We start from the raw sequence: 17,589 nt of genomic DNA on the forward strand, positions 1-17,589 counted from the left end.
AAGAAAAAAAAAAAGAAAAACAAAATCATACCTCTCCAGATGGCTTCTCATTTATAGGCTAATGTATAACATTGATAAATTGAACAAAGATCAATTGTTTTGTTACTTTAACAACGGCTATATAAATTTAAACTCAGAAATATATAATTTAACATAAAAGCAGGCATTCATACCTTGTAGCCACATCTTTCAAAATATGCTTCCTCTTCTTTTTTTGCAAGTTCACTACGCTTGAAATATTTTTTATTTTCCTATTGAAGAAAGAAGTAAGTTAATAATAACAAAAGTTTTAACTTTCCTATTGAAGATACAAGTAAGTTTCTTCCTACTGAAGAAAGAAGTTCAAATTTCATGTCTCTTGATCAACAACCTTGAAAGTTTTTCAAGAACTATAAAGTTTTTTAGGTCCCACAGAGATTATAGTGATTTCCTGAACACACCACCTGTCCACCCTGGTCTAAACATGAAGACATTTCTCTTGCAGCATCATTTTAACAGACATCATCCAACAGCACAGAGAAGGAACCAACCCCATTTACCAAATGTTAACATTGTTTTGATTTAATTTCTTGGTGTTTTAGTTCAATTTCTACAAATGGATTAATTGTGAACCACATAAAATGTGATCCTTTAATTCTTTTCTCCTAACAGACCCAATCAAACAAAAATTATGGTAGCTTCAGCTGACATTTTAAATCTCATTATCAACAGACCTCCAAGGATGTGTCCACATCCTTTTTTGTCATCTGCAATCTTATTATAATGATCAGTTAACTGTACTTGTATTAACCAATTTTTAAAAATAATGTGGACATAGGATGGTTTTGGAGAGCTTCTCTAGTAAAAAGATGGTTCAAAGGTATTTGGTTTTAATATGACATGATGTTAAGAGACAAACTCAACCTACTGTGGCAGGGGAAAAAAGGTTAGCTCTTTCCATGCTATACATAAAATTATCCTGTTAAAAATGGAGTCCCTTGGATCATTTCATAATGTATAAAACTATCAAATCACTATGTTGAACACCTGAAAGCCATATTTTATGTCAGTTATAATGTAAAAAATACAGTTCCTCATTTGCAGGCTTGTTATTATCTGCAGTTCTGCCTCTTAGATACTATTTCACTGATGACTTAATTCAAATAAAGATACCATAACAATACCTCAATAATACCTCCACACATATATTTAGCCCCTCATAGTTCCAAAGCTCACTCAAGCAGTGATCATCAATAATGCTATACCCTGACAAGGAAGTTTGATGGTGAACAATGGAAAGATCACGTTGCCACACTTGAACCCACTGCTCAAGCCTGGCACCAGTAAAACATCTAGGAGGTACACAGCAAACCACTTAAATATGTCCTCCCCCAAAATCTAAATCAGTCTCTTATCATACAACTTCCCAGAAACATAAAGAAGACAGGAAAAAGTTCAAACACCACAGGAAAGCAATCAAACACTAACACATTTCATAAAACTAGCCCCAGTTTCTCCAACAAGTTGACGAATTTAAAAAGTGGGGGACCTGAGGGAAAAGAAAATGTTTTCACTAAAAGAAACCAAGAGTCATAATAAATGCAATGAGTGGATTTTTGTGTGGACTTGATTTGAACAAACCAACTGTAAAAACATATGTATGTTTCTATTTTAATTCAACTGGGGATAGTTGAATGTGAGAAGAGTATTTCATGGTATTAAGGACCCAATTTTAATTTTGTTGAGTGTGATCTTAGTTCTATAAAGATATATTCTTATTTTCTAGAGTTACATGTGTTAGGGGGAAGGTAGATAGTTCATTATACAATGAACTATTTGTGTATATATTAAAAACAGCTTAAAATTAACAGGTTTTTCAAAGTTCATTCATTAACTCAATAAATATTTACTGACTTATCTCATGCACCCCAAGCACAACTTTATAGATATAAAGAGGAAGACGTTACCCAGTGTAAGAAACTGATGGCATCATCTGAACATCAAAACTACTCTGGAAAAGGTGGATGCAAATAAAATTAATCCCACTGGAGAGGTGTGAAACCTGAGAATTAGAAAGGTCAGGTGACATTCCCAGAACTCAATAAGCCTCATGAATAACAGAGACAGGACTAAGACCTCTGGTCCTTAAATCCTTTGTGCTGATCCAGTATTCCATGTTACAGTTTCTCACGCCCAAAAGGCATTTCAGCATCGCAAACTGTTCCTTTTGACTATGTATAATAGAACATACTGGTCATATTTGAAATAAATGAATTGACAACATGGACTGGTGGCCTCTCAGAAAGAGCTGGTATGTACAAAGAAAGTAACAGGACTCCCCAGGCCACGGACCATGGTCCAACCTTTAACTATGGAATCTTTTACTACCATGTCTCAATTCCAGTGAACATACCTAGCAAAACCTTCAACCTAAAACATCCATTCCCAAAATGTAGACTTCTGGGGGTCCCTAAGACCCTTCCAGAGACTGCACAGGTCAAATTCATTTTCATAGCACTGAGCTGAATTTTAACACATAATACAGTGGTTTGCTGTGTACTTCCTTGATGCTTTACTGGGGCCAGGCTTGAGCAGTGCGTTCAGGTGTGGGAACCTGATCTTTCCATTGCTCACCATTAAGCTTCCTTGTCAGAGCACAGCATCACTGATGATCACTGCCTGAGTGAGCTGTGGAACTATGAGGTGCTAAATACCTGTGTGGAGGTATTATTGAGGTATTATTATGGTTACTGCTAATGAAGTAGGACAGTGTTATGAAAGTTCATCCAATTTTACATAAAAATAAAAGACACTTTTCATTTTCACCAAGAACTTTATTAAAAAACACATTCACTAACTGAACAAATTTTTTTGGCCAACCCAATACTAAGACATTATGTGTGCCACCCCACTGCCCTTTTTATTATGCTCAGATCTGCACTGATGGTACAGAAGCAATGGTGAAGAAAACTACTAGAACCTTGGTATAAACACTGTTGATGTATAGTAGTCACTTGTACTCACTACCATGCTCTTGCCAGAAAATAAAAAGGCCAGTTTCTCTGAATGTTTTGATAAAGAACAATTTTACTAAATCTTAACCCTTAACTACGTGCCCCTTTAATATTTGGTATGATGAAATGAAAGGAAATGAAACATATGAAGCACTTCTACTACATAATGAAGTAGGAGAGCCCTCTCAAAGAAAAACACCTGTGCAACTGGTTGATTATTCAGACTTGCATTTTTGGCAAACATTTTCTCAAAACTGAACAAAGCAATCTTGTCACCTAAAGGAAAACAATGACAGTATTTGTTGTCTATGATAAAATTCCACCTGTCAAGGGAAAATGAGAATGGTAGAAAAGTGGTATCCCTCACTGTGAACTTGCTGGCTTCCTGACACATAAAGGCTCCACTGATGAAATCAGTGGTGATATTAACAAATGTGACTGTTACAATACTGTCTAATGGAAAAATCAACATTTAGAAGATCAGCATAATTCAGCATAGCTGAGAAACTCATGATGTCACAAAGGCAAGATGTTATAAAACCATGCACAGGCAAAAGATTTAGGAGCAGAACAGACCAGAATACAATAGGTCTAGAACAGACCAAATCAACAGACTTTAATATCCAAAAGGTCCACTGATACAGGTCAGAACTAACTCTCAGCTAACCAACAGACTGGCTCCAAATAGGAAAAGGAGTACATCAAGCCTGTATATTGTCACCCTACTAATTTAACTTATATGCAGAGTACACCATAAAAACGCTGGGCTGGATGAAGCACAAGCTGGAATCAAGATTGCAGGGAGAAATATTAATAACCTCAGATATGCAGATGACACCACCCTTATGGCAGAAAGTGAAGAGGAACTCAAAAGCCTCTTGATAAAAGTGAAAGAGGAGAGTGAAAAAGTTGGCTTAAAGCTCAACATTCAGAAAACTAAGATCACGGCATCCGGCCCCATCACTTCATGGCAAATAGATGGAAACAGTGGAAACAGTGGCAGACTTTATTTTGGGGGGCTCCAAAATCACTGCAGATGGTGACTGAAGCCATGAAATTAAAAGACACTTCCTCCTTGGAAGAAAAGTTATGACCAACCTAGACAGCATATTAAAAAGCAGAGACATTACTTTGCCAACAAAGGTCTGTCTAGTCAGTTCAGTTGCTCAGTCGTGTCAGACTCTTTGCGACCCCATGAACTGCAGCACGCCAGGACTCACCGTCCATCACCAACTCCCGGAATCCACCCAAACCCATGTCCATTGAGTTGGTGATGCCATCCAATCATCTCATCCTCTGTCGTCCCTTTCTCCTCCTGCCCTCAATCTTTCCCAGAATCAGGGTCTTTTCCAACGAGTCAGCTCTTTGCATCAGGTGGCCAAAGTATTGGAGTTCCAGCTTCAACATCAGTCCTTCCAATGAATACCCAAGACTGATCTACTTTAGGATGGACTGGTTGGATCTCCTTGCAGTCCAAGGAACTTTTTCCAGTAGTCATGTATGGATGTGAGAGTTGGACTATAAAGAAAGCTGAGCACCGAAGAATTGATGCTTTTGAACTGTGGTGTTGGAGAAGACTCTTGAGAGTCCCTTGTACTGCAAGGAGATCCAACCAGTCCATTCTAAAGGAGATCAGCCCTGGGTGTTCTTTGGAAGGAATGATGCTAAAGCTTAAAGTCCAGTACTTTGGCCACCCCATGCGAAGAGCTGACTCATTGGAAAAGACTCTGATGCTGGGAGGGATTGGGGGCAAGAGGAGAAGAGGATGACAGAGGATGAGATGGCTGGATGGCATCACCGACTCGATGGACGTGAGTTTGAGTGAACTCCGGGAGATGGTGATGGACAGGGAGGCCTGGCGTGCTGTGATTCATGGGGTCGCAAAGAGTCAGACATGACTGAGCGACTGAACTAAACTGAATGCATTATTTGCCCTAATTATTGTATTTATTATTTCCTTTTTTCCAGTAACTTCCACATTGGTTCCTATAGTTCCTTCCTTTATTGTTTCAATTTCAGGATTTTGTCAATTTCTGTTAAAGGAGGTTTTTCTTTTTTTAATTAAGTCATTTCTATACTTTTATAAATGAAAAAAGCAAGTGCAGAAGAATGAATCTAGTATGCTGCCATCTTTATTTAAAAAGGAGAAAAGACACACCTTTGCTTCTTCACATTTGCTTCTAAAGCATGTAATAACTACAGGAGACCCCAAAGCTGACAATGTTGGCTGCTTTGGAGGAGGTGAACTGTTGGGGCACATGGGTAAGAAGGAAACTTTTTACTGCTCACCCATTAGTATGTTTTGAATTTTGAATCATTTGAATGCGTTATCTATTAACAATAAATTTAATTTTTGAAAACTAGTTTGCTTCTCATTTTAAAAAGTTATATTGGGAAAAATGTAGGTGTTTTTCTTCGTACTATGCGACCCTTCACTTCAGGGCAAAAGAAGGTCGTCCAAAACAAAAGGTTCCCTGCCAGGTTTCACTATCATCCTGCACACTTTTTGTTTAGAAACAAAACAGCAGTTTGTAAGGAAAGGAAGTCAAGCAGTGATTTCTATTTAAAACATTTTCTAAGGCACACTGAACACCAAACGAACTTAGGAGAGCTACGTTCACGACACAAGTGACACTGCAGTATTTTACAACCTGAGATTAGTAACACATCCCCCTTCATAGGTAACTCGGCAGGATAGAGACCTTGCCCAAACTTAAAGAGCCCTCTGCAACGGAGCCCCTGTGAACTTCAGGACTTGTTAACTCCTTTTACGAAGTTAGTTTCCTTTCTAGCTATATTCCAAATCTTTGAACTCTACGTTTGCTGACTCAATGACAGAATATACAACACAGCCCTACAAACACAATCCTGAAAGCGGCTGGTAGCGATTTTAAGACAGCATGTGAACTGAAGGTAAATGTGTGTTCCCTCCTAAAGCATCTGAACTCTCCATTTGGACCTCTCACTCCAGCAGATTTTAAAAACAAGTTGAAGAGGGTATACATAAAAAGCACTTCTTTTAAAGACAGAGCCTCATTCCTGCATGGTGCTTCACACATGCTATTCTTGGGCTTTGTCCAAGTTGTACTGTCTGGATTATAAACCTGAGATTCCCAGGCCTAAAGAGAACAAATCTTTCTACCACATCACCTGAACCTCCAGCCCACACTAATGAAGAAGAGTCAAAACTAAAAACCAAATGCAACATGACTGTTGCATTAATTAGAATCATCATTCCTTCCATCAGATTAAGATTTTTAGTGTTTACAAAAATGAACATCAAACACAAACATCATAAGAGTTCTACAAAAAGACACTGGAGAGCTAACAAATACACAGCCTGAACACCCAAAGCAGAACGTGAGAAATCACGAACCATGTGACAGGGTCAGTTTCCTGCTGAAGAATGGAAATAAGCCGTAAAGAGTATGGAGTAACAAACCCAATGGTTGGGCACCCAAACAGAATTTAAAGAGATATAATACTTTTCAAAGTGTAAGAACTATAAACTGTCAAGGGATCCTGTTAGCTAGGCAATATATTTTCTCAATGATGCCATCCAAAGTAGAAAACTATACCAAAATTTACCTTGCACAGGTGAATTCTATGTACTTCATAATTATATATATTTGTATCACCATATGGGGGCTTCCCTGGTAGCTCAGTTGGTAAAGCATCCACCTGCAATGCAGGAGACCCCAGTTCAATTCCTGGGTCAGGAAGATTCGCTGGAGAAGAGATAGGCTACCCACTCCAGTATACTTGGGCTTCCCTTGTGGCTCAGCTGGTAAAGAATCCACCTGCAAAGCAGAAGATCTGGGTTCAATCCCTGGGTTGGGAAGACCCCTGGAGAAAGGGAAGGCTACCTGCTCCAGTATTCTGGCCTGGAGAATTCCATGGACTCTACAGTCTACGGGGTCACAAAGAGTTGGACATGACTGAACGACTTTCCCTTTTTTCATATCACTATATATAAAATTAGACAAAAATACATGTAAGAAATAAATGCCAATCTTACACAGGCTCCTTAATGAAGAAGTTAAACATACACTTACTGTATTATCCAACCATTTCACTCCCAGGCATTTATTCAAGAGAAATCAAAGTATATGTCCAAACAGAAACCTGTACACTAATGTTCACAGCAGCTTTATCATGATAGCCAAAAAATGGAAACAACTCAAATGTCTATCAACAGGCTAATGAATAAACAAATTGGGGGTATATCCATACAATGGTAGAAGACTGTTCAGTAACAAAAATAATTAAATCCTCATACAAATGCATGAATGAATCTCAAAATTAGACTGAAAGAAAGCAGATGAAAGAGTTTGTATTAAACAACTCTGCATAAAACCCTAGAAAGTGCAATCTAAGTAACAGAAGGCAGACCCACAGTAGTCTGTGGAAGGGTGGTAGAGCCCAGGGAAGGGGAAGAAAGCAGGCTCACAAGGTGCACAGGGAAACCCTGGGGTGAGGCAGACATGTTCGCGCTCCTCGCTGTGGTGGCACCGCCACTGGCGCAGGCGTGGCGTAACTCACTAAGCTGCGCACTCTAAATGCGTGCAGCTTACCGTGCGTCAAGGGTACCTCAATAAGGCTGCTTAAATAAGCAGCACAAGTGGAAGCAGCCTACGTGTCCACCAGTAAGCACGTGGATAAAGAAGATGCGGTACTTAAACACACAGTGAAATACTACCTAGTCATAAAAAAGAACAAAAGTTTGCCATCTGCAGCGCCATGGATGGACTTGGAGGGCATGTGCTAAAAGAAACAGGCAGAGAAAGACAAATTTATGTGGAATCTAAAAAGTACAACAAACTAGTGAATATAAAAAAGACAAAGCAATCTCACAGATAATAGAGGACAAACTGGTGGTTACCAGCGGAAAGGGTGGATGGCCAATATAGGGGTAGCGGAGTAAGAGGTACAAACTATCCCGTATCAGCTACAAGGACATACTATACAACACAGGGAACAGAGTCAGTATTTTATAATAACTGTAAGTGGAACAGAACCTTTAAAATTGTGAATCACCCTATTGTATACCTGGAACTTATATAAGTATAGCAACTATACTTCAATTAAAAAAACAAAATTAAACAGAGTGTTAGCATTTACACTGCCTGACTTTACAACTCACCAAACGGCAACAGCAATCAAGACAGTGAGGCACTGGCATACAGATCAACAAACAGATTAGGACAAGAGAGCAGAGCAGAACAGAGCCACACAAACTATTACTGATTTTTGATGATACCAAACCATCCAAAGAGAAAAGAAAAACATTATCAATAAATGGTGCTGGAACAAATGGACATCCAAATACAATAAATCACACCCCTGCCTCACATCATACCAAAAAACTGATTCAAAAAATTTTTGTTTTTGTAAAAGATAAAACCATAAAGCTTTTAGAAGATATTAAAAGAGAATATCTTACTCTCTTGAGTAAATGCTTAGGAGTAGAATAGATCGATCACTCAGCAGGTCTATGTTTTACTTTTAAGAAACTGCCAAACTGTTTTTCAATAGGTTACGCTATTTTATATTTCCAGATAGGATACACTCAACATTAATCATGAAAAATTGATAAGCTGGACATCATCAAAATTAAAAACTTTTAAGAAGATGAACAGAAAACCCACAGTCTAGAAAATTCACAAAACATACTGACAAAGGAGTGATATCCATGATATATATAAAGAATTCCTTGTACTTACTAAGGTTAAACCAACCAATCCAATTTTAAAATATGCAAGTAATTTTAAGCCACATCACAAAAGATATACAAATAGAAAAACACACAAGACCTACTTAATATTAATTCTCAGGGAGATGCATACTAAAACCACAATGAGATATTACAATACATCCACCAGATTGGCTAAAGTTAGACTGAAGCACAAATTGCTGACCCAATGTCGAGATCTGAACCGTCTTACTTTGCTGGTGGAGATGTGACACAGTCTAACCTCTCTGGGAGAAGTTCTAACGGCTTTCTACGAAACCAAACACGTAAAGAACACCATGACCTAGCAATTGCACTCCCCGGCATTTTCCTACGAGAAATGAAAACATAAGGCTTGCACAGGGACTTCCCTGGTGTTCCAGTGGCCAAGGCAGAGGACACAGGTTCAATTCCTGATCCAGGAAGGTCCCACAGGCCGTGGCACAACTAAGCCCATGTGCCACAACTACTGAAGCCTGCGAACCCAAGAGCCCGAGCTCTGCCACAGGAGAAGCCACTGAAATGAGAAGCCCGTGCACCACCACTAGAGAAAAGCGCAAGAAAGACCCAGCGCAGCCAAAAACAAATCAGTGACAAAAAAATAAAAGACTTGCACAAGAGGGTCCACAGCTAAACCCTAGAAACAGCCCAGGTGACCATCCGCAGGGTAACAGATCAACAGACCGGGACATGTGTGCAATACAATACTCCTCAGCAATAAAAGGAACAAACAACTGACACACTCAACAACACGAATAAAATTCACGTTATTCTGATTAAACACAGTGGGTCATATAAGAGTCCACAGTATGATCTCACTTACGCGAAGTTCTAGGGCAGGCAAAGCCAATGGATGGCGGAAAGAAAGCGAAGCAGCAGTTGCTTCTGGGGATGGCAGAGGCTGACTGCAAGGTGGAGTGAAGACGATGTTCTGTACCTTGATACACACAGGGTCACACAGCTGCGTATGCATTTATCAAAAACCACTGAGTGGGACACTTACGATTTGTGTGTTTCTTCGTATGTATAGACAAACACTGTGAACACTAGTCAATGAAAAACATGTCAAATTATATTTTGGCAATTATATATACTTAAGGTAACGTGCAACAATGTCTGTGAATTAATCTGAAATGCATCAAGATCAGTACCTTGGCTTCAGGACCCTGTAAGCAGCTGGAAAACACTCATCTAAAGAGCCATCTTTGGTCATTTCAAGCGGTTTCCCAGCTTTTTATGGTTCATCTGTTTTAGGTGAAATGGTAACGACTTAGCCTGTGTCTCTTGTCAAAGTGCGGAAAAGCTGCCTTCCACTATTCTAAAATGCTCTGCCTGTTTTACTGTCCTGAGGTAAAAGCAGTTTCTGCACTGTTAGATGGATTGACGAATGGATATACAATGATGGACAGATGGACAGTCGAAGAATAAAGCAAATATATTAAAATGTTAATCGCAGATTTAATGCAAATCTAGATGGCAGGCATATGGGTGTTCACAGTACAATTATTTTGAGTGTTCTGTACATTTAAAAGCTTTCACAGTGAAGTTCTGAGGAAAAACTTCTTTGCAGGACATGTCAAGACACGGTACCAACATGACAAATTCCCTTCCACGCCGTTTTCTAACTGTACCAAAAAACCTGTGAAAGGCCCCTCACCAAGCGCTAAAGAGAGAAAGGTGTTAGAGAGTTTTATAGAAGGCTGTGGGAATGAAGGGAAAGTGTGAATATAGGCAAGCTGAAGGACTGAAATAAATGAAGAAGGGACAGCTGCCTGGGGCTAGGGATTAATGGGCACAGAGATGTTCCCCAGCCCAGAAAGAACTAGTTCTTGACCTTTTTGAGTCAAAGATCCCTTTAATAATATCGTCAACAGGAGGAGGCAACGTGGGGTCACAGATATACATACATGCTAAACTTTTTATTTATATACCATACCAGAAATGGCATGGACCTAACAGAAGCAGAAGATATGAAGAAGAGGTGTCAAGAATATACAGAAGAACTATGCAAAAAAGATCTTCATGACCCAGATAATCACGATGGTGTGATCACTGACCTAGAGCCAGAAATCCTGGAATGCGAAGTCAAGTGGGCCTTAAGAAGCATCACTAGGAATAAAGCTAGTGGAGGTGATGGAATTCCAGTTGAGCTATTTCAGATCCTAAAAGATGATGTTATGAAAGTGCTGCACTCAATATGTCAGCAAATTTGGAAAACTTAGCAATAGCCACAGGACTGGAAAAGGTCAGTTTTCATTCCAATCCCAAAGAAAGGCAATGCCAAAGAATGCTCAAACTACCGCACAATTGCACTCATCTCACACGCTAGTAAAGTACTGCTTAAAATTCTCCTAGCCAGGCTTCAGCAATACATGAACTGTGAACTTTCAGATGTTCAAGCTGGTTTTAGAAAAGGCAGAGGAACCAGAGATCAAATTGCCAACATCTGCTGGATCATAGAAAAAGCAAGAGAGTTCCAGAAAAACATCTATTTCTGCTTTATTGACTATGCCAAAGCCTTTGACTGTGTGGATCACAACAAACTGTGGAAAATTCTGAAAGAGATGGGAATACCAGACCACCTGATCTGCCTCTTGAGAAATCTGTATGCAGGTCAGGAAGCAACAGTTAGAACTGGACATGGAACAACAGACTGGTTCCAAATAGGAAAAGGAGTATATCAAGGCTGTATATTGTCACCCTGCTTATTTAACTTATATGCAGAGTACATCATGAGAAACGCTGGACTGGAAGAAACACAAGCTGGAATCAAGATTGCCGGGAGAAATATCAATAACCTAAGATATGTAGATGACACCACCCTTATGGCAGAAAGTGAAGAACTAAAGAGCCTCTTGATGAAAGTGAAAGTGGAGAGTGAAAAAGTTGGCTTAAAGCTCAACATTCAGAAAACGAAGATCATGGCATCCGGCCCCATCACTTCATGGCAAATAGATGGGGAAACAGTGGAAACAGTGGCTGACTTTATTTTTGGGGGCTCCAAAATCCTTGCCGATGGTGACTGCAGCCATGAAATGAAAAGATGCTTACTCCATGGAAGGGAACTTATGACCAACCTAGACAGCATATTAAAAAGCAGAGACATTACTTTGTCAACAAAGGTCCGTCTAGTAAAGGCTATGGTTTTTCCAGTGGTCATGTATGGATGTGAGAGTTGCACTATAAAGAAAGCTGAGCGCAGAAGAATTGATGCTTTTGAACTGTGGTGTTGGAGAAGACTCTTGAGAGTCCCTTGGACTGGAAGGAGATCCACCCAGTCCATCCTAAAAGAGATCAGTCCTGGATGTTCATTGGAAGAACTGATGTTGAAGCTGCAACTCCAATATTTTGGCCACCTGATGCGGAGAGCTGACTCATTTGAAAAGACTCTGATGCTGGGAGGGATTGGGGGGCAGGAGGCGAAGAGGATGACAGAGGATGAGATGGCTGGATGGCATCACGGACTCGATGGACATGGGTTTGGGTGGACTCTGGTAGTTGGTGATGGACAGGGAGGCCTGTCGTGCTGCGGTTCATGGGGTCACAAAGAGTTGGACACGACTGAGTGACTGAACTGAACTGAAACTTTTTCTAATATTTCAAAGAGCTGATGGGAACTCTGAAGTCCATCCAAAGGCTCCACTTAAGAACAGATGGTAACTGAAATTGAAGGGGAATATGAAATTCAAATAAGAGAATTTGGGGGGACTTCCCTGGTGGTCCAGTGGTTAAGACTCTGTGCTTTCAATGCAAGAGGTGCGGGTTCAACCCTGGCCAGGGAACCAAGATCCCACATGTCACGCAGCCCAGCCAAGAAAAGTAAATATATATGCATACATATATGTATGCATATATATGAGAATTTTCAATGTGAAGTAGCCAAGGCCTAAACTTTAAGGAAAACCAACATTTAAGGGATAAAAACCAAACAATAAAAAAACAAGAAAAGAGAAGCCTCTAAAGGAGATCAGAAATAAGTAGCCTGAAAAGTAGACGCAAATGCAGGACACTGTGGCGTAAGAGGCCAAGGGAAGAGTGGAGAAGGTGGACCAGTCTAGTACAAATGCTCTTGCGGTTAAGAAACCATGGCAGTCACTGTGGCCCCTGATTAGGAAGGATTCAGTGTAACTGCCAGGGCAGAAATCAGGTTAAGGAGTAAGTGAGAAATAGAATTTAAGAAGCTTGGCTGTAAAGAAAAAGGACAGCTGTGTGGGTTTTTTTTTTATTCTTAATAACAGTTGTGTTTAAAAAACAAAAAAAGGAATTTACATATGTTTGTTAAAACATACATACAGCACTGAAACATTCATACACACATCATGTGTGTTTCACTGCTGCTAGAGATGAGCCAGTAGAGAGATTAAGACACAGGAGGAAAGGAGACAAGTGATATTTAGGTTCTGATGACGCTAATAAAGATGAGAGTTGGGCTCCAACATGTAAGTGGAAGGTGTGACCCAACATACAGCCAATACCTCATCCACTTTCACAGGAGAAAGGTGAGGAATTTATTGACTGATGGCTTCTCTTTATAAAACTGAAAGTAGGTTCCTTACAGTAAAGGATGAAACATTATTAAAAAAAAAAAAATCCTCTGTGGCACAGTGTAGTACCTTGCACAGAGGAAACATTCAATAAATATTGGAAAAAACAAAGCTAAAATTCTACACAAAGTCCATCTTCCAAACTGCAACTCATAAAACTGCTAATTAAGCCCCACTGAGTGCTGTAGTGGCCTGGCTTTCCACGTGAATGAGGCTTTGTGTTAAATGAAGGTTCACCAACACCAGGGCTCCAAAGCACTGGCATTCTAGCAACAGGGAGGCCGAATTTACCTCCACGTAGTTACACCTGGCAGAGCACTGAACACGGGACAGGAGGCCGCTTTAGAAGCTCCTCCAGTTCTGAAAAGGGGCGCTCACAAGCTAAGTATTTACTATATTCAGCTACTGGACTAACAAGAAAAAGCTGAGGGGCTTCCCTGGTGGCTCAGTGGTGAAGAATCGACCTGTCAATGCAGGAGACATGGGTTTGATCCCTGATCCAGAAGATTCCACATGCCAAGGAGCAACGGAGCCCACTGAGCCCAAGTTCTAGAGCCCAGAAGTCGCAACTACTGAAGCCCGCACACCTAGAGCCCGTGACCTACAAGAGAAGCCACCGAAATGAGAAGTCCAAGCACTACAACCAGAGAGCAGACCCCACGTGACAGCACTACAGAAAAGCCCTCGCAGCAACGAAGACCAGCACATTCTAAATGCTGCCAGAATTTAAAATTGATGAACTTAAAAAAGAAAAAGCTGGGACACCAAGCTCCATACAGGATGGATAAACAAGGTCCTACTGTATGGCACAAAGGACTGTAGTCAATATCCCATGATAAACCGTAACGGAAAAAATATGAAGAAGAACATATATAACTCAACAATTTTGCAGTAGAAGTCACAGCAGAAATTAAACACTACATTGTAAAATGACCAAAGAGGAGGTGGTGCTTCTGGAAAAACAGTACAATAGAAATGGGCGTTTCCCAGCTACAGAAAGGGTAGTGAAAAGGATTCACCGACCCGCGACCAGAAATTGTTTAAAAAATGAAACAGGACAACGGATTAAAACAAAGAAATGTATGACAGAATCACATGTACTTACGATAGGAAATGTTGCATGAAACTTTTTTCATACATATCAGATTGAAATATAGATTTAATTCTTACTATGCCTGGGGCGGTGGGAAGTTTGAAAGTTACTGACAGACACTATGATACAGAAAGATAAAGGCTATAAAGCAAACAATTCCGTATAAAATTATACGGCGGCAAAGCAAATGACGGTCTCCCCAGGCATTAAAAAGAAAAAGTGTCCAGTCTGGGCTTCCCCCATAGCTCAGTTGGTAAAGAATCCACCTGCAATGCAGCAGATCCCAGTTCAATTCCTGGGTCAGGAAGATCTGCAGGACAAGGAATAGGCTACCCACTCCAGTATTCTTGGGCTTCCCTTGTGGCTCAGCTGGTAAAGAATCCGCCTGCAATGCAGGAGACCTGGGTTTGATTCTCTGGGTGGGAAAGATCCCCTGGAGAAGAGAAAGGCTACCCACTCCAGTATTCTGGCCTGGAGAATTCCATGGACTGTAGAGTCCATGGGGTCACAAAGAGTCTGACTCCACTGAGCGACTTTCACTTTCACTACACACATTGCCCTACGTTATGCAAGAGAACTCACCCACGCAGTGGGGACTGAGATCCACCCCAGAGCCAGGAGAAAATCACGCAACCCTCAGCTTCATCATCTGTGGGAAGAGCATACTAACTGCCCTATGTACCAAGCAGAGTTGCTGTAAAGCTCAAATGAGAAAGCATACTATGGTGCTTTGAAAAACACAAATTGTGTATGTTAAAGTAATTTAATTCTTAGATTAACCCTATGAACACCAGTTCTATGTTCACAGGTGAAGATAAACAGCTTGTCTGCAGTGGTTAAGGGAGTAAGCTTTAGAGTGGAAGAGGAGGAGTCCAATTCAGGCTCTCTCTCTCGCTAGCTGTGCAGTTCTGTGTCAATCTGTAAATCAACCTAGCTTCTGTTAGTTTCCATTTCCTCATCTGTGAATGGGAGCAACAAGTAACTTTATGGAATTGATGTACAAATTAAACAAGGTGTCACATATGAAGCCTTCTGCATACTGCCTTGCAGATTACTAACTGGAACTATGACTTTCAGTATTTTAATCCCCATCTCATGTATGTCCCTTTGCTGGCCCTAATTGGGAAATCAATCTTACCTCCTGGCCAGGGATATCTGAGTAATTAAATCAACTATCAAATTACAAAATTAAAGACATACCAGAAAAAGTTTATATATGATGATAAATTAAGAACAATTACGTAGAATCAGTGTTTATAATTAATCATGTTTAAAGGTTGATTATGCAAATAAGCAGGTTGTAAACCCTGAGAATGCGCTGAGCTTTTCCTGATTCCATTTTCCCCGAAAATATTTTGTATTTCAACACCTGGCCCTTTCTAACACCCACTGTGCATTCCAACATCTAAATTAGCTTTTTCAAATACTCCAGAAACCACTCATCAAAGGTAAAAGGCCCCCAGTTAAGAGATGAAAATACCAAGTTACAAATATGAACAAGCTCTGCTCCACACCATTTGCTAAATAACACTCTAATTAGATCCACTTTATTATTTTTTAAAGTTTCAATGATTATGAAACCTCCACCTGCCAAACTAACAATCCCAACTTACACTAATCAAATACTTAAGTCAGGTGTTCTCAGAGTGGAGTAGTCCACAAGAGCCCCTGGGGTCGTTAAGACCCTCTGAGAGGGTCTCTGAGGTCAAAACTATTCTCAGTACTCAGGTATTATTTGCCCGTTCACTCTGTTACATTGACACTGAGAGTGAAAAGTGAGTCTCCTGAAGACTTCACAACCATCAAGACAATAGCACTAAACTGTACCAGCTGTCAGATTCGTCCATGCTGAGCACTAATGGAGTGGGGGCAGTTTCACTTAACTACCTCCTTGAAGTTGTAAAATTATTAATTTTCTAAGTCGTGGTCCGTAACCACATCTTTTTAATATCCTGTGCGACAAAACAGGAAGTACACATAAAGTGCAAAGCCTTCGTACAACGACAGAAGTGAACGACCAGAAGAAGTGGGGCGGTCCGAAAAATACCGACAGACGGGAATAGGTGTGAGGGACAGCTGGGGGAAAGAGAACTGCCAAAGTCTCGGGTTTTCCTGCAATTCCCACACTTTCATCCCAAAGGCTCCCGAGTGAGTGCCAAGGGCACAGTGGGTCTAGCTGCGGCCTCTCTGGGGCCGCGGCGGGGTTCTGGCTGAGCCCCACCCAGCAAGGACTCTCTCAGCACCTTTCCCCTCTCCCCAGGCCCTCCCCGACGCACTCAGCTCCTCCGTCGCCAACGCCCACGACCCCAAGGCTCCTCACCACCAACAGGTTCCTGTCCTCCACCAGCTGCCGCTTCCGGAGGATCTCCGATTTCAGAACGTCCATCTTGCTGTCCGGGTTGAAGCTGTCTCAAGTTTTCTTTCTCCCGCTCCAGCTCTCTAGACCAAGACTTTTCACCCAGCCAGCCGCCACTAACCTACTTACACACAACCAGCCCAAACACCGGAGGACAACAACTGACAGGGCGGCTTCCGGCGGAAGCTGAGGTAAGCGAGAGGAGGGGAAAGAGCGCTCCAGGGCTCCTATTATTTACGTAGTCGCTGAGGGCCGGCGCCCCCTGGCGGCCCTCTCCGACAGCGTGCCTATAGTTTCCGCGGAAATACGAACAAACATGGAAAATACGAACACGAGTCTTCTAAATGGATGCTGCATTAAAAAAATAATAAGTTATATACCTATGTCAACTATACTTCAGTTTTAAAAGAAGATAAAGGTTATACTTTTTTTGTACCTGCTACTTGAGGTGCAAAAGCTTCATAGCGGAACACTTCATTTATGATTACTGAAGTCAGATCTTTACCTGCTACACAAGAATCTCACTTTGGAGTTCATGAAGCTACCTGCGTGCCAAAATTAATGTACGCAAGTGAGAAAACCCAGAACAATAATACTAACTCATAAGTATAGAGTAAAAGGTGTTCGTTGCTGGCCGGTGAAACTACCTGTAAACTTAGACAATTACAGTACATTCATTTACATAATTTCAGAGGTAAATTTGTCCCTCCTCCCTGAGTTCTAGATTGCTCGTATATATCTTAGTGATAATTGAACATTTCAGTTCAGTTCCGTCGCTCAGTCGTGTCCGGCTCTTTGCGACCCAATGAATTGCAGCACGCCAGGCCTCCCTGTCCATCACCAACTCCCGGAGTTCACTCAAACTCACATCC

The 17,589-nt window shown here is 40.9% G+C and overlaps 1 protein-coding gene across 2 annotated transcripts in view; it reads right to left on the reverse strand.

The window, feature by feature from the left end:
- PRPF18 (pre-mRNA processing factor 18) overlaps positions 1 to 16,895 on the reverse strand; it is a 55,790-nt gene extending 38,895 nt beyond the window's left edge. Inside the window, exons 1-3 of one of the 2 annotated variants that reach the window (XM_070381931.1) lie at positions 16,682 to 16,895; positions 174 to 251; positions 32 to 58 (exon numbers count right to left, since the gene is read on the reverse strand). In XM_070381931.1, the coding sequence (XP_070238032.1) occupies positions 32 to 58; positions 174 to 251; positions 16,682 to 16,747 (171 nt within the window). In that variant the 5' untranslated portion in view covers positions 16,748 to 16,895. The remainder of the gene's footprint in view (positions 1 to 31; positions 59 to 173; positions 252 to 16,681) is intronic. The other variant, XM_005894841.3, reaches the window with a different exon arrangement.
- Between the last annotated feature and the right edge of the window lie 694 nt (positions 16,896 to 17,589).

This window comes from Bos mutus, chromosome 13 (genome assembly GCF_027580195.1).
Source record: "Bos mutus isolate GX-2022 chromosome 13, NWIPB_WYAK_1.1, whole genome shotgun sequence".
Classification (NCBI taxonomy): Eukaryota; Metazoa; Chordata; class Mammalia; order Artiodactyla; family Bovidae; genus Bos; species Bos mutus.